At 38.8% G+C, this 23100-nt stretch overlaps 1 protein-coding gene and 1 long non-coding RNA gene across 12 annotated transcripts in view; one reads left to right on the forward strand and one right to left on the reverse strand.

Moving 5' to 3' along the window:
* NEK1 (NIMA related kinase 1) overlaps positions 1 to 6300 on the forward strand; it is a 45619-nt gene extending 39319 nt beyond the window's left edge. For all 9 annotated transcript variants that reach the window (XM_050338284.1, XM_050338278.1, XM_050338277.1 and 6 more), the window contains 5 exons: positions 166 to 320; positions 1213 to 1424; positions 3520 to 3653; positions 3929 to 4061; positions 6009 to 6300. In XM_050338284.1, coding sequence (XP_050194241.1) covers positions 166 to 320; positions 1213 to 1424; positions 3520 to 3653; positions 3929 to 4061; positions 6009 to 6022 — 648 coding nt within the window. In that variant the 3' untranslated portion in view covers positions 6023 to 6300. The remainder of the gene's footprint in view (positions 1 to 165; positions 321 to 1212; positions 1425 to 3519; positions 3654 to 3928; positions 4062 to 6008) is intronic.
* Positions 6301 to 7577: 1277 nt separating this feature from the next.
* Positions 7578 to 23089, reverse strand: LOC126651896 (uncharacterized). Of its 3 annotated transcripts, XR_007631818.1 has the most exons (6): positions 22981 to 23089; positions 20220 to 20305; positions 13673 to 13758; positions 13067 to 13175; positions 12293 to 12417; positions 7639 to 7766 (listed from the first exon to the last, which is right to left on the reverse strand). It is a non-coding gene; the product is annotated as an uncharacterized LOC126651896 (long non-coding RNA). The 3 variants fall into 3 exon arrangements; XR_007631819.1 differs by lacking the exons at positions 13067 to 13175; positions 13673 to 13758 and having other exon boundaries at positions 7578 to 7766; XR_007631820.1 differs by lacking the exons at positions 13067 to 13175; positions 13673 to 13758 and having other exon boundaries at positions 20200 to 20305.
* Positions 23090 to 23100: the final 11 nt, after the last annotated feature.

The following is a 23100-nucleotide window of genomic DNA, read 5'->3' on the forward strand; positions in this document are numbered from 1 at the left end:
ATTCAGTATGTCAAAGTTTCAACAGTTACATTTTCTCTGCTGTACACATTGTTATTTTGAAATTGATCTTCAAATGAAAAAGAAAAAATTCTCATTTTAAAGTATTTTGTAACCTCGATCTCTCTTTAGTATTGTTACCCAGCAGGATTTCTATTACTTTTGTAGATGTTGAGAACATGTTCACTCCCAGATCTTTACAAACTGTACAGAACTTTAGTTGATGTTCCCAGTGTAGCAGATGTGCAGCATCAACATAATCTTGAAATAGATGATACGGAAGATGAGCAAGCCAAAGAAGGACCCTCTGATTCTGAGGATATGTGAGTGTATCAAGTTTATCAAGTATTCTCACAGGCATCTTAGATCAAGATTGGTTAGACACTATACACAGTATATCAGCATGGGGGTTTTTACTCAGATTTTAAAAGTTTTGTTTTCAGTCCCGTTTTACTTTGAGTCTTGTTCTAGAGAATTGAGAAGCTAATGAGGTGGACTGCATACAATAGCTTTCTGAATTTCCTTCCCAAATTCCATCCAAGATGCTACTCTATCTGGCTTCTGCAACTTGCATTTTGGTGAAGCAGCTCAAAATTGATGGCTACTGCTCTTCTAGGAATACAGATTTCTTGAATATTTGCTTTCTATGTATTTTCTGGGAATCTTGCTCATTTATCTTCTCTACTGTTGTATTAGAATGTCCTTCCTCCTCCCCCAGATTCTTTCAGAGGCTTCAAAATGTGAGCCTGGTCTTGACTTTTCCCTGCACCTTGGCTAGTGTGCAGGGATTAAATAATCTGGTATATCTATTCTGATGAGATCTAGATCTCATTTTCTTGCTCCAGACATATTTTTATCTGGATTGGAAATTATACTTGCCAAAGTTCTATAATAGTGCATGAATACAAAGATTTTGAAATTCTTACTAATATAAAGTTGAATTGAGGACTTAGCATCTTTTCATGAGACCGTGGGGTATCTATTTAGCTGATGTTTATTCCCTGTGTCTTGCATGATACAAGGATATCAGTGCTGTAGTCATGTTGGGCTAAGGTCACAAATAGCTGTCTTTTTGTTTTGTTTTGTTTTGTTTCGTTTTTCCCCTCCAGCTAGATTGGCTTTTCAGTTTGCTGCTTAACAAAAGAAATGAGCTCTTTCCACAGGGTTTGTCTTGTAAAGTATTAATTATATAAACTTTATATCACTTTCCTTTAGTATGTTTGGAGAGACAGATACAGATTTGCAGGAGCTCCGGGATTCAATGGAACAATTGCTTAGGGAGCAGCCTAGTGAGGAATTCAGCGAAGAAGAAGAGTCTACTTTAAAGGCTAATGCCATTGAATGCATAACAAATGGTACTGAGCTGGATGAAGGAGATGAAAATAACCCCAGCAGTGAAAGTGCACTTAATGAAGAATGGCAGTCAGGTATAATTTCTCCTATACCTGTTTTATAAGTTACTTATTCATGTTACCTATTCAAACACAGAATAATGTTTTTGCTTTGTAAACTTAGAATGAACTAAAGCTCTAATTAATAGTTTTTATACAGAAGTTTAAAAAAATCCAGATAATACTCAGATTTTCTGAATGTTAAGGTCAACATTTAACCAACATTGAATATTGCAGATTAAATGTTGGCTATTTGTTGGGCTGTGATAGTGCCTTTTTCTCTAGTTGCCTAAAACTTGTCTTCAAGGAAGATCAAAGGCAGAGTGCATCATAGTGTTTTGAATAATTCATGACTGTAAGTGTGAAAACGAAGTAACAATTGACATGACTGGAGTATCCGGGATCCAGCTTAAATTACAATTAAGTAATTTAACAGGCAGTCAAAAGGAACATGAAATTATTCACCTTGTCCCTTGCCAAAATTAGGTATTAATGCAGTCAAACTAAAAATGAGACAGATAAATTTATTACTGCTTTTAGCATTTTGCATTAGATATGCACAACAGTGTCCTGAAGTCTTAGTTCTGTTTTTCTTAATTCTGGTAGAAATACAAGTATTTTACTCCTGCATTTAGAAATACAAGTATAAAAAGATGTAGAGAATCAGTAACTAATCTAAAACATAGCTTTTGTGTACTTTTGTTTCATTGAAGGCAATTTTAAACAAATTGAATGTCTGTGAGTATACCTTTAAGATATGATCTATATAATACATTCCAAGAATTACTTTAAGGTAAAATAAACTTAGGTAATATCTTTAATTTTTTGACAGCAGTGATGTTATACACTGATAACATACAATCACTGTCTGTGATTCTGCTGTTGTTGCAAGTGCTAGTGTTTAATGTCAGTGTCCTACCTTCTAGATTCATGATCCTCCCTAAGAATTGCAAGTTTCATTGTTGAGGGAGGAAGGGAGGGAGGCAGGCCAGCCTTCAAAAGGGTAATGGACAGAACTTGACGCCAAATCTGCTCAGGGTCAAGAAGTTAAAAGAGGATAAGAAGTAACTTAATGGGTTTTTAACCCATATACAGCTTTAATAATTTCTTATTGACTTGATTGTTGATAAGACTTGAATCAAGGATATGATTTGGTCAGGATTATACCCTACACCAGTCATATGTAGGAACTGAAGTAGTAAGAGTTCTAATACTAACTCATGAAGTCTGTGACCTACTAAGCAATACTATTTAAAGGTTTAATAGGACCTGCTCTGAAATCTAAGAATTTTTGTGTTTTTCCCTGGTAGACAAGTTCCGTCCTAATTTAAATGCTTATTTAAGGAAGTATTTTATCTTGGGCAAAGCCAGTTTGAATTTTGTAATTGGATTTTACATAGGGATTCTATCTTGTATTTTTTTAAAAGATCCTTTTTTTTGTTAAACTTACCTAATGTTTGACTGTTATGAATCTATTTGTAAGGCTTCTGTAGCCTATGAGCAAAATCATTGTGACTTCTCTCTTGTTTCTTATTGCACTAATTGGCATCCTGAATTTGTTGCACAAAGGAGATGCACTCATAAAAGAATGAGGAACTCTGTAAATTAGTACTGGGTTTCTTTAGACTTGCTCCATGGAACAAGATGCATCTCAGGGTAGAAAGTAATGGATCTGTAATAAACACATCCTTATTTTTTGCTAGAAGGCAGCTGCTTCATTAAGGAGCTCCTTTCCCTAGCGTGGGTTAGCCACTGAAGGCTGCATGAGTTTTAGCATAGACATATCCGGAGTGGGTGCATGGAACTTGACCCACTTTGCTAAATAAAATTCTGCTTTAAGACCTTACCTTGTTTTCCTTCAGTCTGAATACCCTTATGGGTAACTATCAAAGTGGGGTTTAGAGGAGGTAGCTGGATGCTTCCTATTTCAGATTTGGAATTTCTTTGCTATCAAGTAAGAGACTGTTCCTATTTTCTTGCACGTTGTCAGAACATTTGCCAAAATCATCCAGTGCTGCTGAGCTTAACCTGTTTGATCGCATTAAAAGGATATCAAGTTTAAGGACTTAGAAACAACATTAACAATGCAGGAAAACTGAGGGGGTTTTACTGTTGTTTTATTTCTTCATAGATAATAGTGATGGAGAGATTGCCAGCGAATGTGAAGAATGTGATAGTATCTTCAGCCATTTGGAAGAGTTGAGATATAACCTGGAGCAGGAAATAGGCTTTGATAAATTAATTGAAGTTTATGAGAAAATAAAGGTTTGTGGAATGACATCAAATGGGAAGTATTTTAGGAAACAAGTACCTAGAGCTGTTTGCTGTGACAGTTATTGCATTATGTGACTAGACTCAAAGTTATTTTCTATAGTTTTTTAATCTGTTTTGACACACTAAGGTATTAACAGAGAAAATGCCCTGCCTGTGGATTAAAGAGGAAAACTTTGGGTTTAACCAGGAATTGCATTTAATAAATTTTAAGTATTTGATTATAAACCCATTTTAATTTTGTCAACATGGTTTGTCCCTTCCCCTAGGCTATACTTGAAGATGAAGATGAAAATATCGATATTTGTTCAACCATAGTTCAGACTGTTCTTGGAAATGAACACAAACATCTGTATGCCAAAATACTTCACCTAGTAATGGCAGATGGAGCCTACCAAGAAGGTAATCTCACTGTATCCTGGCAGTTATGGCTTGTATTATGTTCTTTCTTGGTCATATACTACATACTTTTAAAACATCATAGAATCACAAATTATAGAACGTATCTGTACTTTGGTTTTTTTGTATTGTTTGGGTAAATTAAGTAAAATTTTCCACAACTGGCTATTTTTATTCCTGCAACAAAACATGGCAAACTTTGCTAACCACTTTGATTTAACAGAATGTACATGTACAGTCAACTTTAAAAATAATTGCCTTACGAAAAGATGCAGTGTATTATTTAACTTCTATAAACCAGTTACACAGATGGGGAAAGTGAAAATCTAGAATAAAACTTTCAGAATTAAAAACAATTTTATCCTAAGAATTAATGAACTTTTAGCTAAAATAGTATTGTTCTTTCCAAAACACTACTTTTAACAGGTTGCAGTATCACTGCTTTTCTGAAAATTTCATTAGGCTCTATATCTTATAATTATCACTTTTCAGAAGACCTTGATGTGTACGTACCATCCATCTGAGTTGGTGGCTCAGTAACACATGAAGAGAATTTATCTTGCTTTGGAGCTCTGGCTAGCTTATTACAGGTTATGAGGCAGATGGAAAGAGCACACAGACCACTGTCAATGAGGGTGTGGGTTTGGGTTTTTTTTCATTCTCTCATGTCAAAAATTTAACTGCAGTTATGTATTTTTAGATTTCTAATGATGTGAAAGCCTTTACTGGAGAGGGTGTAAAAAAAGCAATCTAAAATCTTAATTAGGTTTATAGAAATCAGAAGCATCATATATTGGCTTTAGAAATGTGTGCAATGATCACTATTTAATGTATTTTGAAAAAAAATATTCAAATACATGTTAACCAGCATGTACTTTCTGCATCTTTTAAATCCTTTTACAAATGTGTTGCAGTAGCAGTGAATAAATGGTCAAGTAAGTGTATGGCTTTCTGTGGCTTTTGTATGTGAATACATGAGGGGGGAAAGTCTTAAAACTAGTTTTAAAAACATAGTAATTTTTTAAAAATTCTAATACAAATTACATTTTCCCAATTTTTCTTTTCTACTGATATAGGACCACTTGGTAAGAGCAATCAATTCCATGTTGTTTTCATGCTGTGTTATAAAAGTGTGACAGAGAAATATCTGAAAATATTTTTTCAGCCACAATTTATTGATTTAATGACAGAATTTGAAAAATATATTGTAGTAGTAGTAGTTCATTTTTCAGGTGTCCAAAGGACTGGCAATATAGAACAAGAAGAAAATGGTTACTACAGTGTCACCATTTTCTTTTCCTTGCCACTCTGCCTTAAGGGTATTTAAAAACTAGTACTAAAAGGCTTAAATGCAAATTTGCTGAGATGTTGGCATATAAATTATAAGCTGTTGTCTGAGTGAATCCTATTAAAATAAGCTAACTTTCATCTTGCAAAATGCTGATTAACAAGTGGCTATTTTTAATAGGTTCCGTTCTAATTCTGCATTTTACAAATCTGCGGTAGCATACAAAAAATGAAAGAAAAAGTAGTTCTTTACATTTCAGACATTTAAATTAAAAGTCCTATGCTAACAGGGGTGAATAGAGGACAAGTGACAGACAGAAGCATCTTCATGAGCTTCTGTCTCAAAAGCTTTATACTCTTCAAATAAGAAAAGTTAGAAAAAAATCCCTATTGCTCTTTCCTAAGAGGATTTTTCTAACTGAAGCAGGCCACTTGAGGTGAAACTATCACTAAATTCACTAATCCAAGATGACACAATGCTCAGTATTTGTACACACAGTGCTTCAAGGCAGTCTTGGTAACGGTCACCTCACTGGTGACAGACTTAGTGGATTCTTGTATTATTGCTTACTAAATTGTGGTTTCTAGTTTGTTTTGTAACCCCAGCTTGACTTTGTGTCTGTGTGTGTCTCTCCTTTTCACACTGTCTCTCTCTTTTTACAGGTAATGATGAATAAACCTGACTCAGGAAATTCCTTAATGCTGTACTACGTACCAGTGTCTGAAGTCTGCACAGCTGAATAACAAATTGTAGTGGAGTAACATGGGGCAGGAGAGGCAAGACTTCAAAAAAGAATGTTGACTGTATGAAAAAGAGGAAGAACATGCCTTTTAAAACTGAGATATCTATGGAGTTCTCTTGTGTGTATTTGCATATGTGTCCCTTATATACTAGGTGCCCAAAATTAATTAAAAAAAACCCAAACAACCAACAACCAAGAAAATCAACAAAACCCCAAAACCTCAACAAAACAAAGAAAAAAAAACCAAAACCAAACCTGTAACGTCTCTAATTCCAAAAGAAATATAGAAAGAAATACCTGTATATATTCTGATTTAAAGCTGAGACCCATAATTAAAATTCTGCCATTAAAATTTCTGCCATATCAACAGTTGGCTGGTACAGTTAAGCAATTGGAAGCATTACTGTGTTGTGGAAGTACGCACATCTGGCTATTCACTTACACACTTCAAATAGCTTTTCTTTACACCTACATAAAGAAATTACTTCATTTTATTGACCCTCATGGTTGTATTTTAACAACATCTTAATCTAGTGGTCTAGTTCAAGTATTTCACTTTTATTGTATTTTGAAGCTGAAGGCTTCTTTTGTACCTGAAATATCTTAATGGTGTTTCTGAATCAAGGCAGACTGGTACGTAAGTCTTCATAGAAATGTCTTGGGTTTTTTTTTGAGATTGTAAAATCCATTTGGAGCTAGAAAACTCTTCTTTCCAGTATTTTTCTTCCTCTTCCCCTTCCTATCCCCTTCCCAAAAATCCAAGTTATTTAGCTCTGTTGAATTTTGTAATCTGGTTGATGGTAATGGAGTACTCTGTTGAATTGAAAGGAGTGAGGGTTTTCCAGTTTGTTTCTGAAGTCTTACTGTTACACTCATGGATGGCTCCAGCAACCACAGAGGAAAATGAAATACTGCAGGCCCAAGTGTTGTGTAATACTTCACATTTTTTGGATCCTTTATTGTAGCTTGGTTTCTACCACCCCAATAGTAAAAACAGGTTTTTTCTGACCCACATTTCCTTGTTCCTCATGTCAAAGCAGTTCTATACAGGGCAGACATTAGGTATTCTGTTGTTTTCCAGTCATTGTCTCTGAAACAACTTTACTGGTTTACCACTATAGTAAGTCTCTTATTACGAATCCAATGAACTGTCAAACTTCCAAGTGCCCTACTGGAGAAAAATAGGTTTTTGGGTGTTTTTCAGCTACAGCCAGTCACAATATAAAACTATCAAAAGTTGCTTTTCCACAAAGTAAAATCAAGTATATATATATATATGTATTTATTATTTAAACTGTCAAAATATGTACATGATTTTTGTATAGTTGTTTTACGATGTCATTATTAAAGTTTTGCCCACTGAAAAGTGTTTTTTTTTTTTTAAACCAATACAATTCCTAAAGGTAGACCAAACTTACTCTAGTTCAGTGGTATCCTGGGAATCTGCGGTCAGAATAAAATGCACAATAATAATTAATTGCCTTTAATGCATTTTTTAATATCCTTATTTACTTGATAAACAGTTCTTGCTTCATCTGACGAGAAAGTGTGATCATTGTTGGAAGTTGTGCTGGTTCTGCCCTATGCTGCTTTCCTTCTTTGTTTCTTTTTTCTTAACTTCCCCCAGTAAACTTTTCACCAGGCTTCTCTTCCATTCCACTTTTCACTGCTGCAAAATCTATTCAGAGAGATGATCCTAATGAGCTACACCATGACATTCAGCAAATACACCACAAAGACTTTAATAAAGGCCGAGTCTGCATTATTTCCTTTTTTTCAGGTTTGATTTTCAAATCATACCTTCCCCTCCTTCTGGAGGAAGGGAGGACCCAAAAACTTTTAAATTTAAAAGAATATAGAATAACTGTGTGGAAAGAAGAAAATATACCAAGTGGTATATTCTATGGGTTTGAATTCTCTCAAGGTGATACAGTTTTATTGAAGTTAAGGGTTTGGGGGGGTGTTTACTTCTTTTTAATTGAAATATTATTATTGACATTCTTAATTTCTTAAGCAATGTGCTGTCTTGTTTCTGGTAAGAAAAGTGGACGTAATCTGTAGACTTGAAGCTTTACAGACATAGAGCATTCTACCAATTAATGATTTGAAAAATACATGTAGATTATGCACAGCTTTTTAAGAATAGTCTTCAAACTTGATAACCAATACTGAATATCCTTGAAATCCCTCAAAAGCTAATTTAAAATTGACACAGTAAATAAGTTTGTCTGCTAAAGAAATACTTTCATCTTAAAATTTAAGTCCATATTTAATGTATGCTATAGTGACACAAAGAATAATGTGGCTTCAAGATGATTTATTGGTCTGTATGTAATTTATTGTAATTAGTTGAGCATTTCAGTTGTAGGCATATTACATGCACTGTGAAGAATTTTCTGTTCTAATTCTAGTAGCAAATTAAGAGATAGAATGGTATTTTTGTCACAAAACATTCTGTAAACTATTTCACATTTATGTCTCTGTCCTCAGATTTTCTTCACCCTTGAAGCCAACTGTAAATTTGATTGAGAAATCTTTAAAACAAACAAAAAACCTTCAGCAGAAAGGAGTAAGGCCCCCACCAGTGAGCTGGTTTGAGCTGAACAGGTACAGAACTCTACCCTGAGCACTGGTGCCTAAAATCTTTTTCTAAGAACAGAGCCTGAAGAGGCTTTTGCTCTTCAGTTTGCTGAACTCCAAGTGCATATTTGAAGTTACTGCTAGAGGGTACTTCAGAAAAATGTACTACCTGGTTGAGCAACATGAACCAAAGCAGAGCACAGACGTTTCTGTAGTCTGGTAAGCGAGTGGCTGATGGAAACCAAGTTCCAGTGTACTCATATTCCTTATGAGGCTCTCTGTGCTCTTGGGAAATCTACATTATTTATCAATAATTCTTATTTCAGCTTTTAGTGCTTCTGTGTGTGAATGCTGTGTGTTTATTCAAAGACGCATTCTCTACTCCCTTCTTTGTTCTAAAGCTTCACAACTTTGCCCAGATCTGTGGGAAGCCAGGGCTGCGGGTTGTCCCGGCCCTTGTGCAGCTGCCCAGCCTGGTGGCAGCGGGCGGGGGGCATGGGGTGTGACCCGCGTGCGGCTTCCAGGGCGGCCAGGAGGGTGTGGGACCACCGGGGAATGTGGAGCGGGTCCTGAAGGGGGCAAACGGCCAGGCTCATTCGGAATGGAAATTCTTAAGTCCCTGTGATTTATGGGTATTTCCTTGTACAAGGCCATGTTCTCAAAACATAAATGCAAATCTTTGTCTGTTTACAAAATTCCCTCGGGTCCTGTCACTGGTCACCACAGAGATCAGTGTCTGGCCCTCCACTTCCCTTCATGAGGATACTGAAGACTGCAATGAGGTCTCCTCCAGGCTGAACAGACAAGTGACCTCAGCCGCTCCTCATACGGCTTCCCCTCGAGGCCCTTCCCCATCTTCATTGCCCTCCTTTGGACACTCTCTAAGAGCTTTATGGCACAGCATGCCCAGTTACCCCAAGTGACTAGATGCAAATTTAAATAAAACAGTACAACACTTTTGCATAGTTGAGATGTTGTGTAAGGTTGGGCTCTGTATAATCTTCCCCTCAGCCAGAGGCTGGGGTAGACACACACCCCTGACTAAATTACTGATTTGTCTCTCTACCAAAAGCACCTCATCAAGGCTCAAATAAAGCTAGGCTCTACTTAATTTTATTAGTTGTGATAAACCAAAGACAAACACAGAAATATGGATTGATTTTTCAGTCCTCTTAAATGTTTTTCTTCTCAAGTGTGTACTCTCAAATCTTATTTTACCATTTGTTTATTCATGAGCCATGTAGACTCAAATTTAGCATAAAATAGAAATCAGTGGTTACCATCCCTAGAACATTTTTTTGCCATTTTTATCATAGCAGTTTAACTAGAGCAATTTGTAGACTTTTAGTACTAGTTTTAAAATCCATAAAGAGCTTCTTCCTTTAAATTAAATTCGTGTGTTAATGCAATTCAGGCTTCAGATGCATGTCCAAGTTGATATGTTTTCCAGCTGAGCTGATGAGTTCATCAATTCAAACTGTAGCACTTAGAAGAGTTGGCTTGTGCAAGAGTTGTAAAGACACTTCTTCAGCAACTAAAGCCTTAATTGAGCTGCTTCCACAAAGACATATTAATTTGCAGTTATTTGTGAGACATACATATTTAGGAGTTCAACTGCTCCTCCTAAATTGCTTGCCTTGAGCACCTCTGATCTGGTGCACCCTTCCAGATTTTATTTCCAAGACATTTTTAAACCAAGATGGGATTTAGCCAATTCCATTAACTCTCTTTTTAACAATGCAGCTGAGGAACTCGCAGAGCCAAAGACTTGGAGAGTTTTCTCACATTAGCTGCAGAACACAAGCTAAAGCCACAGGCAGCTTGCACTGTGGGAAAACTCAAGTGAGGTAGTGTTTGCTTAGTTTTGGGATGGCTCTGACAGTTCTTTCACAAGTTGTCCCTGAGGTTGACTGTATCAAGTGTGAGGTTGGGGCGTTGCATGAGTCACTTCTGCTTGGCTGATGGATGTTCCCTTAGGGACTGTAGTCAGCCAGGAAAAAGTACAGTTCAGTTTTAAATAGCACTGTGGTTCAAACTGATGGAGACATGCTCTGAGGATAAGGGAACCATAATCAGGTCCTTGACATACCCTTATTTTTGCTGTATCCTGCACACAGTCCTGACAGTAATCTCTTCTCTAGGGGAAGGGATGAAGTATGCATTTTGGCTGTATCCTCAGTATAGATTAAAACTTCCTCAAATTCAAATTTTAGGCTAAAAATCTGTGGTTTTATCTCAATAAAATTTTGAATCTCTAGAAATGCTTCAGGACTACCATATTTTCCTTCTATTATCTTCCCCATCAGCAGCCAAATATTCTCATTGTTATTTGTTTTATTGCTAGTAGGACCATTTTTAATGCTATTAGAGAACTTTTGCAAAAGTAAGCTATGCAGCCTTTTCCAAGTGATTGATATGATGGACATACAGAAAAGACAGAAAACCTGAGGTGCTATTAATGATGAACTCTGTCTATTGTGGAGCTCTACCAACAATAGCCCTGATTAAAACTGGTTTTTTTAAACTGCTGTAGCTGTTGTACTTCTCTAAGCTCTGTTTCTTTCTCTGTATGGAGGTGTTTAAGGAAAGACTGGATGTGGCACTTACTGCCATGGTCTAGTTGACGTGATGTTGTTCAGTAAAAGGTTGGACTCTGTAATCTCAGAGGTCTTTTCCAACCCCTTGATTCTGTGATTCTGTAGCAATTCTTGATAAAGATGTCCGAAAGAAATAAAATACATCTAATTTGCCAATATTATAGCACAATTAATCGATCCTTTCCCACTGGCGTTAGGTTTTTTTGCAAATAGGAGTATTTTAATCCTGTTCTTCAAACATTGTAGGAAGAACTCAAAAGATGGAAGTTTACGGCAGCTGAGCTTCTCAATAGCATAAATTTGGACATAACACTGGACATACTTCTATGCCTTTTAATTCTAAGAAATATGAGTATATTTTATTTTTTCATGCTCGATAGTTTTAGAGCCTTATTTAGTAATCTGTGTTTATTGTTAGTAAACATATATGAAAATTATTTTGACAGCAGTAAAACATCTCCTTATTTTTAGCTCTTAGTAATATAGCATTTTTACCAGCTGTGGAAAAGCCTGATTGCACTGAACTGTTTATCCTATTCCACGGTGGACTTTAGTATATCAGTTAATGATCACAGTGCCCTCAATAACTTAATAACTCACTTTATTCACTGCTTAGTCACCTTACCGCAGATGATCACTATTGCTTTCTCTATATTGGGTAATCCTGTTTGTCCAGGAAAAAACTCCAGGAAATTCTGACTCCAGCAGTCTGCGGGGTCAAGCACTGCCAGCTGGGAAAGGGAACACAGTTCAACCCTGCCCCACAACCTTTGTTAACCATGCAGTGATCCTACAGTTTGCTCAGATCATAATGGGCAGATTTTCCACCACAGGCACCATCACCTAGCCATACATACAGTAGTGGAGCATGGATGAGCACAGTTATAAGGCGGCCTTCTCCCTCCCAGTTAAACTAAAGGAAGCTTGAATCAGATCCCATTGTGATCTGTGGAGTTGCTCCTGTTTTCCACCGTCCTTTCCCTCTGGTGACGATTATCGGGACCAGCAGAAGGAAATGAGCACCCACCTTCATGCTTGGGCACGAAGCAGAGCGTCATTGATTAAACTGCTGACAAGATGGGAGTGAGCCAAGGCACCAGACCCTGAGCTACTCTCGGTGAGGACACGAACACGTCTTCCATTCTGCTTATTCTGCCACAGTGAACACAATCTCCATCAGAAGGATGGGATACAACAGATGGAGCTATAACTTAAACCACTTTGTAACAGTTCCTAAAGCTCATCTGTCAAGGATGGTGCCAGACTGCTTATGCAGTGTTAGTAAGAGAAATTTATGTATGAACATACAAAGTGAAATAGGCCTGCCAAGGAGCAAAAGCTGTGTAGCCTGTAATGTTTATCTTGCATTAATCAAGTTGTAATGTATTTATTTAGCACTATTTTTGTTTTCACTTACTGGCAAAACTCCCCACAGATGTTTTATTCTGCCTTACAGCAGTTAAAAATGTGAGAAACGTGTAATTGAATTAGTTTTAAAAATTTCATAATTGTGCAATTGCCTGGTTTATCACACAATAAACTGTGGGGGCTTGTTACAGGGATCACAATAATCTGTAGTATAATACAGGTCAGATCCCTTCCTACCTCACTAGCTTTAACAAAGCTATCTTTGATATCTCAACTCTAGTATTTTCAGCTTAAATTCAGAAGCCTGGCATCAGGGCCTGTAAAATGTGGGGTGTCTCTCCTATCCCTCCAGAAATTCTGCATTTCTGTCTTAATGGTGTCAGAAGAATATGCTGCTCACAGCTACAGTGATGATCATGGAAACTGCAGGTACCTCATTTCTGGAAATTCAACGCTGATGCTTTTGCAGCCTTAGGGAACTGTATTTTCTTGCCATAGGATAACAGAGAGGTCAGTAGGCTTTGTGATCCTTGGACAGAAAACTGTGTAGAATAATAGAATGAACTGGGTAAAAAAATGTGCTGAAAGCATCTGGGAGTTTTTGTGCATACTAGACAATATATTCTATACTCATTTTCTGTGACTAAGTTTACTGTTACCAAGGCCTAGAATTAGCCAAATAAAACAGCAGGGAAACCTTCTCTGTGTTTCTTGCCTCCACTTCTCACTAACATTTTTGCATTCACTCACTCCCTCTTCTAATGGAGGCTGGGGGGAGAGTGCCGAGTACAGCACTAATGACATGAAGGAAAACACTGAAGGAAGCAGCAGGGAGGCCATGGTTTCAACCACTCTCCCTCCCTTGCCCAGGAAAATTTCAGTGACCTCTTGACACCTCCCATGGGAAACTTTAAATTGACAAGAGTATTCGCCAAGTAAATACAAAAAAATGGCATTGAAATAGTATTGTTTCTGACTTAATCCTCCTAAAGTCAATGCAAGTGAGGTAAGGTTCCCGCAGCAGCTATAACGCACTAACCTCATTCCTGATGGCCTTGTATGTGAATGTGTATCAGGACTGATTAAAAAACACTCCCATGCACTCACCAGTAGTCACTTGGGAAACTGAAAATAAAATGCCAAAAATTAAGTTGCAGCTTTTTCCTGGATTATGCGGGCGTATTAGTTAAAACTACTATGTTTCACGTTATGCAAACCTAGTAGAGTCAAAACATTGTTAATCTGTCCTAGGAAAATAAAGGGGAAGGCATTTCATGGTCATTATACCCTGATTGGTTATTCTGCCATGTTTTTGCTGTGGTAAATTACTCCAGAAGGATTGTTGTGACTTTTAGAAAATATTCTGGCTTTATTATATGCCAGTTGCCAATTTTTCTTCTGAAATCTGATCATCAAGAATGGGGAGATACTGAAGTACACTGCATCTCAAGTGTTCCCATAGCAGTTTTCCTCACGCCTAGAGAATGAATTTGCTACCCAGCAACACTTGCTGGTCATCACTAACTCTGATCCTGCTTGTTAATGGTACTAGAGCCAGGTTGCTAAACTGGAGATCTGTGGTTTAGTACTGGGAACTGTTCCTCTTCTTCCTCCCCAGTGTATTTAATTTATCCCACAGAGATAACAGCATCTGTGCCAGTCATTGTCTCATTTGTCTAACCTTCTCTTATCTTTCCAGTCTTTTTTACTACAAGTTGCAAAGTCTTCAATATATGAGGTAATGTGCCTTCATATTTCCCATGCTTGCCATATAGAAAAGGATCAGCACAATAAATCCCATAAATAAGAATGCTTCCAGAAGACAATACTAGATAAAAATGCTCACTAATGTGAACTAACACCCAGGAAAACACCTTGTGCAGGCCGTTTGCCAACAATTCTTTAGAGCACAGCTGCCTTAGCTATATTTAAGGACTATGACATACATCGTGTTTTAGCATAGGTGTGACCTTAGAGAAGAACTGCAGTAGAACCACACAGTTTGCAGGTTTTTGGCACACTCACCCATTGTCAGTGCCCCAGTCCATCCACACACAGAGATGCCGTTCACTTTTTCTGGGACACGTGGGAAAACATTACTTGAAAATGAGTTTGACTATAGCTCATATAAAGTGTCTGTTTAAGAGGTATTTAAGGGCTGATTCTTAGCTAAAGGGATGGAATCCAGCTGCCTGTTTTCTTTGGCCCCAAGAGTCAGTTTGATGTGATTTACATTTTCAAAGCTGACTTCACAATGAAGGAGCTAGAGGCTTGGTTTTGAGGCATGGGGTGTTTGCAGGGGGAGGTGGGGGGCTGGTTGGTTTGTGTGGGTGTTAGTGAGTAAATATTTTACAGCCTGCATTCCTAGTTCCACAAAATCAGTGACTCCAGGCCGTGGGACAATATAAGTAAGCACAAAGGCTGGAATTTATTGCTAGTAGTGATCTATGAGATAAGATTTTTCAACTAAGCCAGTGCAGAGTTCTCTTGCCAGATGTGTGGGAGTGAAAGTGACACAAATCTTTAAAAAAAAAAAAAAAAAAGAAAGAAATCTTTGGCAATCCCAGAGTGATTATATAGCCTTGTAGCACTAGCAGCCTCGGAGAATTCATTTTGTGTCTCAATGTCCTTATCGACTTAGAAGCCAAGTCTCAAGCTTTATAAAAGAAATCCAAAGTAGTGCCATGAATACTTCATACATTTATCTCACTTCCTTAATCTTATTTTGAACAAGGGAAGTTTTAGGGTCTTCTATTCTACATTCCTCTGTTTGTAAAGAACTGTGGTAGCAGAATGATAGTTATTCTGCAAAAAATCACTGGGCAACTTGTCCCTTTATTACCTTACTTTCATCTCAAACTAATTAAAACCTTTCTTTTATAATCACGCTTTAATTAATCCTTGCTTTTTGCTTCTAGGGTATCACATACAAAAGCACAGCACATGGAGGGTACACTGATCATGTCCAAACCTCTGCCAACATCCTTCTGGAAGTGTACTAGAAACTGCAGAGAACCAAAGTTGTAAAGGAGCTTCCGTACCTTTCAGACAGCCAAGAGGTCTAATTTGTGCTAATGGGGATGCAACTTTCCTTGGAGCTGAGGATACATTCCAAAAAGGGATGCTATAGTCATGTAAAATGCTTTAACTTGGAGTAAGGACGTTGCTTTGACTAGTTTGGAACTAAAATGTTTGTGCACTTTAAATGCTGTAACACATTTTAATTTTTTATATCCTAGTACACAAATTCTTACAAAACCTACCTCATCACTCATGTGTGACACCACAGCAGAACTGTTCAAGTATGGTAGAGATGTCTGAAAAGTAAACATGCTGATAATTCTACTTGCCTGTCAGATAACTCTGCCCAGCAGGCACTTTTAGGAGGAAAATGCTATTTTAAGGAAATAAATCTCTCTGGAAAAAAAAAAAAAAAAAAAAAAAAAGCTAGCTGAGTATGCTTTTAAGAACTAACTTGCCAACTATTTTTTTTTTTTTTTTGGCAAACAAGCTATTGCAGCACTTGAAATTCTAAAATAGCTTAGTTTTGGATTTAAACAAGATAGCAAATTCTTCCTGTAGATTTCGCTCTAAAAACACATGAATTTCATATGGAAAGATGTCACATATTTATCCTGGAGCATCTTAACAGTCCCTGCTCCTAAGCCTGAGAGTGCAGCACAGCTACATTCAGACTCTGTTCTGGGACAAAATCCAAACCAACTCTCACTGCAGAGGTGATGTAGGTGAAGGGAGTATGGAACTTTTCAACAGATTTCCTGATCTGGACAGTAGGAGGAACTGCAGGACTCACCATAAAACACACACAAACCACATTATAGACATATTACTGCTGTTACCATACATTTGTAATGTGTTAGCTTTAATGACCACAGAAGCACAAGTGGTTTTTAAAAGTTGCTCCTTTGTAAATGCACTTCCAGTAAATGCTCTTAGAATAAGACACTTTGAATAAGGTGTTTGTTAAAACCTGCAGAAATTTCTGAGTTTTCATTATGTTGTCATGCAGTTACCCAAAGGAGAGATAATATCCTTTAAATCACCTGTTGCAGAGCCTATGCTCTGAGTGGACATGAAAATTTCTCATTTAGGAATACTGAAGGGGATGTTCTGAAGATTTATTTGGTGTGAAAATATGGATACGTCTGAGGTTCCACCCTGTTACTTTTTGGAGGATCCCAAGGCTTTGGCCAAGGATGTTTGCTCTAGGAGGGTTGACTGAAGGACCCCTCTAGATAAAATAGCACAGTGCTGTGAATTCTTCCCTGTTTGTGAAATTTGCTGACTAGCTTTGTCTTCTCACAGTATTTTAGAGAGTGAAGCTGTAGTGCTTTCCTAGAAATACAAAATATAACAAAAGACAGAATCCAGGAATTGTAGGTCTGACATGATGGATACAGACTTCTCCCAACATCCACAACCTCCCTCCCCCTGCACAGTCCCTGTGCAAAAGTGCCTCTGACTCTCCTCAGCAATTCCACCTCCTCCTATCTAAAATTGCAACATTTTTTGTTCAAATAGTGTATGTGCCAAGTATCCGGTCTCCAGACGTTCGGCTTCTTTCAGATACTTTGGTAATGAGGTGTGGTAATGAAGACTAAACTTTGATGAATGCTGAATATCCTTTATGATGTTTTTGCTTATTTAAAAAGAAAAAAAAATTCTTTGGGCCTTGCAACTCATCTCATCTGTTTGGGTGTTCAAAGCTCCAAACACTTGTCACAATTTTCCTCAAAGATAAAACTGGACTTTAGTCATTCCAGCTCACTATCATTAGAAGTGATTAATTACAGTCCTGCCTGATCTCAGTCTAGAGTCAGTAACGCAATAATTTTACTTAAATATTTATAAGATTATTGGTTTACTATTCATATGAAAGAGCTTTACCCATAACTTGAATGTAACCTTTGCAAGTGGGGAAAATACTAATAATTTTTTAATATCTTACAATTTGCTAACAATATAGCTAACTATTAAAACAGCAGGTAAGCATCCCAAAAAGTCTTGGGCAGTCAATAATTCTAAAGCTACATCCCAAATCACTTATGAATCTTTGGGAGATCAGATCTAAATGGGGTTGGGAGATAACTAGAAAAGGATTGAATAGATAATCCGGCATGCTCTGTCCCCAGGAACCTCCCCTGTGGAGACAGCACTAATTCTAGAGAGGCAAAGGAGCACTGGGACTGACTCTGCAGCCTCATAGATTAGGTCTGTGGCTTATCAGCTGCAGGCAAGAAAGGAAAAAGATCGTTTGATTTCAGAATAAGCTTATTAAGAATGGATTTTTATGTTTCTGTTCCTCTTCTAAAATCTGTAGCATCTCGTTTGATTTCTTTAAACAAGCATTCTTCTTTGCTTTTTCTTTAACCTTGCTTTTAGTAAGGGTGATTTCCAGCTTGACCACCTACATACCCCAACACCTTACTGCATTTCCACAAGGTACAGCACTGAATGCTGCAGCTAGGCTATGGGGATCATAAGCACCCATAAGCCTAGTGTTTTCCTGTAACTAGCCTGGTGGGAATGTCTTGTAACAAAGAGCTCACCCAAACTCTGAGAAGTTGTAACATGTTTATTCTTGAATGACACTTTTTCTATCGCATGTTCTCTCCCTGGGACACAAATTAAGTTATTGCAAAAGCATCAATATGTATGAAGCTACAATTCCAGCTTCACGTCGTCAGAGAGGGCCAGTTCACAACATTAATACACAAATGATACTCTCATCAAGAAAGCTGCATGCCTAGAATACAGAATAAAAATCTAAAACTAGAAGCCAAAATGTACTGAAGGCACAACCCATTTCTCCTGCCTCCTCACAAACATCAGAACAGCAGAGACCTTTTTGTTAGGATGCAGAAGTCTTAAAAGTACATTTGTCACTGATCTCATCAAAACAAGTTCACAGCCCAGAAAGTGCAGTAGGGATAGCCCAAAACTCAGTTTTGCCAGCAAACCAACTGGATCAATATCAACCATGCTGAGCTCCATGCTGCTAGAATATCACCAACAGTAACTGAGCTAGGTAATTTAAAACTGGCACTAACTGAAGAAAAAAACAACCAAAACAAAACACCAAAGCAAAACCAAACCAAAATCCCCTCAACACCCTCAAAAAAACCCAAAACCAAAATAACAACAAAACCCCCTCCCATAAATTCTTTAACAAAAAAGGAACAAAGACACTGAAGAACATCTGCTCATTTCCACCAGAGACTGAAGAAAGTTGGCCATGCTTCACGATGTGCTGTACTTGCCAATGTAAAGCCAGGAAGATCAGCATGGCCATCAGTGGTAAAGTCTTACTAAACAATGTCAGTGGGAATTTTGCATGGCCTTTGAAAGGGGATCACCACCACATCTCCAGGGGTCATTTTACAAGGAAATAAGATTAACCTTTTTGGTTCTGTGCTTGAGATCTATATTGCATGGGAAACACAGGCTAATGTGGACATTACAAATGGGGAAACATGATCCTTTCTAATAGGAAAAAAAAAAGCTATAAAATAGTTTAGTACAAAGAATGTAGCTCAGAACAAAAACATGCTTATGAACCTACAAATAAAACCAATTCAGGCTATGACTGCCACAAGACACTATCATCTGTTGTATTTTCTTTCTGATAAGACATAACACGTTGTTCCTTGAGTCTTTTGTAGTCGTCTCAAGACTTTCAGGATGAACTTCACAAATAAATTAAATATGTCTTCATATGTTTATTCTCACAGGCCAGCATTTCTCTACCTGGCACTCACTGAGTTTTGTTTTATTACTCTAAATATACATATTGCTAACATGACTTTTTCAGTCACATTATCCCTGCAGGATATCTCTGCCATCAGAAACACAATCTTCAGGGATATTTCTTAGGATTAGAATGGAGATTGGACCTAATGTTGGTTTTAGTGCATTAGTTTACAAATTTCTTTATGTTTATAAAGATTTGCATGCTGAAAAGTGGAACCCTATTCTGAAATGTCTCATAAACTACTTCTTGGTTAAATTTCCTAAGGAAGTCAATGTAGATGATTATAGAGTACATCTCATAGCCCCTCTTTCAAAAAATAATTCATTAACAAAACCTGATAGAATATTTGTAAAGATATTAAGATAATAGAAGTTGTATAGGAAACAGTGGTCATACCCAGAAATTATATAATACTGAATGTCCCCTCTACAGAAAAAGGTGCAGCAAATGTCAAATCACCTCTTCTCATGAGCCTGACAACTTATCAATTAGCCGGTGTTGCTGAAAACTAGGCACAATATACACTGCCTCACATTTTAAAGGCAGAGGAAAAGCTAAGGGTACTTGGAAATGTGTTAGAAACAGGAATTATTGCAGTAGGGTTTAGGTAGGAATAGAAAGTGTGACTGTTTCGACACAGCAGGCTAAAGACAAGGGGGAGGCTTGTAGGTTGGTTGGCCCACAGAAGAAAAGGAATAGAAGGTAAAAGAGAAGGAGTACAGAGGACGCACTGGGTTTGTTGCACCAAGGATGCTGATACAGAACAGAGAAAAAAGAAAGAAACAAGGTGTTACCCGTTCTTTCTGCTACTGACATTTTGTCTTTTGCTGTTCTGCCTATTGTCCTTCGCATCTTCCTTTATTCCAGATTAAGAGATGCTTCCAGATGAAGACAAACAACCTACATTGGAGAAAAAAATAGTTTTTGCCTGAAAACCAACTTCAGAAGTACAATTTATTACAGCAAAAACGTGTAAAATACAAAATGTTAATAGACAATATAATCATAGAAATCCAGGAGTTTGAGTGACCGGAGGGCCTCATCTTTCAAGTCTGTGTTTTTATTGGATTTCTGCCCTGTACAATCTCTCCTTCGCATTATGCACTTTAGTAAAAGTTGTACAAGGAACTGTATATAAGAACGGAACGGCTTCAAAAAGGTAGGTCTCCTCACGTAAGACTTTGCAAAGTGTACCGTTCCCTACTTGTGGCTGGAAGTGAGAACGAATAAGCGTTTCAATGTAACAGCAGCTCTGTTCCTTTCAGTCCTGGCGCCAGACTGTTCCAGCCTCTCTGAGTCAAACACTTCAGCCTTAAGAGGGCAGTGTCATACATCTGCACACACCCCCACGGTTTTTTACATGGATTATATTTGTTTGAAAATTAACTACTGCTGCGGCTCAGGAAGTAACATATTTATCTGATACTCTTCAGAGTGTTTACTGCTTTGGCTTATATTCCACAATATATTTAGTATTTTACAGACTTTACACAAAACACTATCAAAGACCAGCCCTGATGCAGGGGTAATCTTTTTATCCTGCTTCCCTGAACTTTCATCTTGCTTCCCTGGTGTGCTACCTGTATTGTAAATTCCTCTACCGTTTTACTGGATATTTTACATTCCTTAGGCAGCAAACTAAGTTTGGACAACAAGAATTGTGTTGCTTATAAAACTATGCTGGCAAATTATTACAGAGCAATCTTTTGAAAAAGCTACATCTAAAAGAGAAATCCAATTGGGAGATGAAATTTTGTTTAGATTCAACAGGTCTCTATTTTTAATGTACTGATTATCCTTCTTTCTGTAGCGAAAGCACTGACATGAGACAGAGGAATACTATGGCAAGACAGAGGAGTACTATGAGGCATGGGGATATTCTTACATATCAGATGTTTATACCCTATTTATGTTATGATATTCCCTGGAAAGCACAGACACAGACCAGAAACCCATCTGTGTCAGTTTTCCTAAACTCCAGAATTCATGGGGGAGGAAACCTTATTTCTTAATGAACTGTACATATTTAGCAGTTTCAATATTTCCACTACTACTACTAAAAATTAAAATATGACAGATACATTCAGTGCAAGCAGTTATTTGGAAATCCTAACAATCAGAGAATATCATTACCACTGGAAACCAAGTTAACACATCCAGAAAGCAAGACAGAAAAGACTGTCACTCTATCAACTTACACAAACCTACACAATCCAGTGTGGGGCAGGGGCAGGAGAAAGAGCTTTTTACATATACACAGAATTCAGTGAGGATGACAAAAACTTAAAATCACAGTATACCCTGAATTGGAAGGGATCCACAAGGACCATCAAGCCCAGCTCCTGGCCTGCACAAGACGGTGCCAAGAATCCCATCACGTGCCTGAGAATACTGTCCAAACGCTCCTTGAACTCTGGCAGGCTCCCCTGGGGAGCCTGTTCTGGTGCTCAAACACCCTCCATGTGAAGAACCTTTTCCTAATATCCAACCTAAATGTCTCCTGACACAACTTCAGGCCTTTTCCTTGAGTCAACTTGAATAGCTAAAACTACACACAAGAAGGAAGCTTTCAGATTGCTTCCTATTTGAGTTGAAGTTGACAAGATGATTACTGAAACTTAAACATTTCTCTAGACTTTTTCACTATCCACAGATGAGGTGCATCATCTGATTAAAAAAAGAGTGTTTTTTCAATTTCTTTTTGCTGTTTTCTTTTATGATATTTTGCATGTACCTTGGGTTTTAGTTTCTCCTTCATTCCCACAGTGCTGTAGAGAAGTATTTCACATAAAACACCTCCAAAGCAAGCACATCATCTCCTAAGGCAATTGGTGAGAGGCACTCACCAATCTGGAGCAGTTTCTGGCATCGCTTATTTCAATCACAGAATCGCTTATCTTGGAACAGACCTCTAAGACCATCGAGTCCTACAGTCAACCTGCCAAGCCCACCAGCAGCCATGCCCATGGACGTGCTGCCACTCAGCCTTACCAGCAAAACAGGGTCAGGCTGCAAGGGCCCAAGGGGTCACTGTCGCACCCGAGGCAGCGATGGATGTGATCAGGCACCCACCTGTCTCCCTTTCCTGCCTGTGCCCACCACCGCCCAGGGTGGGAAACACCGCGGCCTCCCCGCGTCCCGCCGAGCCTGTGGGACGGGCAGCGGGAGCTGTGGGCGGGCAGCCGTGGGAGGGTCAGGGAGGGTCCCTCGCCCCGCACAACCCCTCCCAGCCCAAGGAGATGTGTCTCCCTGAGCGGGCCGCCGTGCGCTCCGGGCCCCCCCGCTCCTCCGGCCGCAGGGCCTCGCAGCCGCTCCGGGCGTGACTCACCACCGACAGCGAGCGGGGGCAGCCCTGCGATCGACCGACCACCCTCCCCCTCTCTCTCTCCCTCTCCCCTCCCTCCCTCTCTTGCTCCATCACGCCCGCTTCCTCCGCCGCCACCTCCACGCTGTGGGCGGCAGCCCCAGGTGCGTGGCCGCGCTGCCCGCAGCACACAGCCGGGCGGGGAGCGCCTCGCGCCCAGTCCCGGGAAGCCGCCCGTGCTCTCCCCCGCCCCGGCCACCGCCCACAGCACCTGGCGAGGTGGGGAGGACGGGCCTGCCCCGCGCCGGCTCCCGCCCGCGGGGGGCGGTGCCGCCGCCTGGGACCCGCCGGGCCCGCCCTCCGTCCCTGCCCGCGGCCCCTCGGCGGGGCG

The sequence above is a fragment of the Myiozetetes cayanensis genome, unplaced genomic scaffold, assembly GCF_022539395.1.
Source record: "Myiozetetes cayanensis isolate MyiCay16 unplaced genomic scaffold, myiCay2020 scf7, whole genome shotgun sequence".
Lineage (NCBI taxonomy): Eukaryota > Metazoa > Chordata > Aves > Passeriformes > Tyrannidae > Myiozetetes > Myiozetetes cayanensis.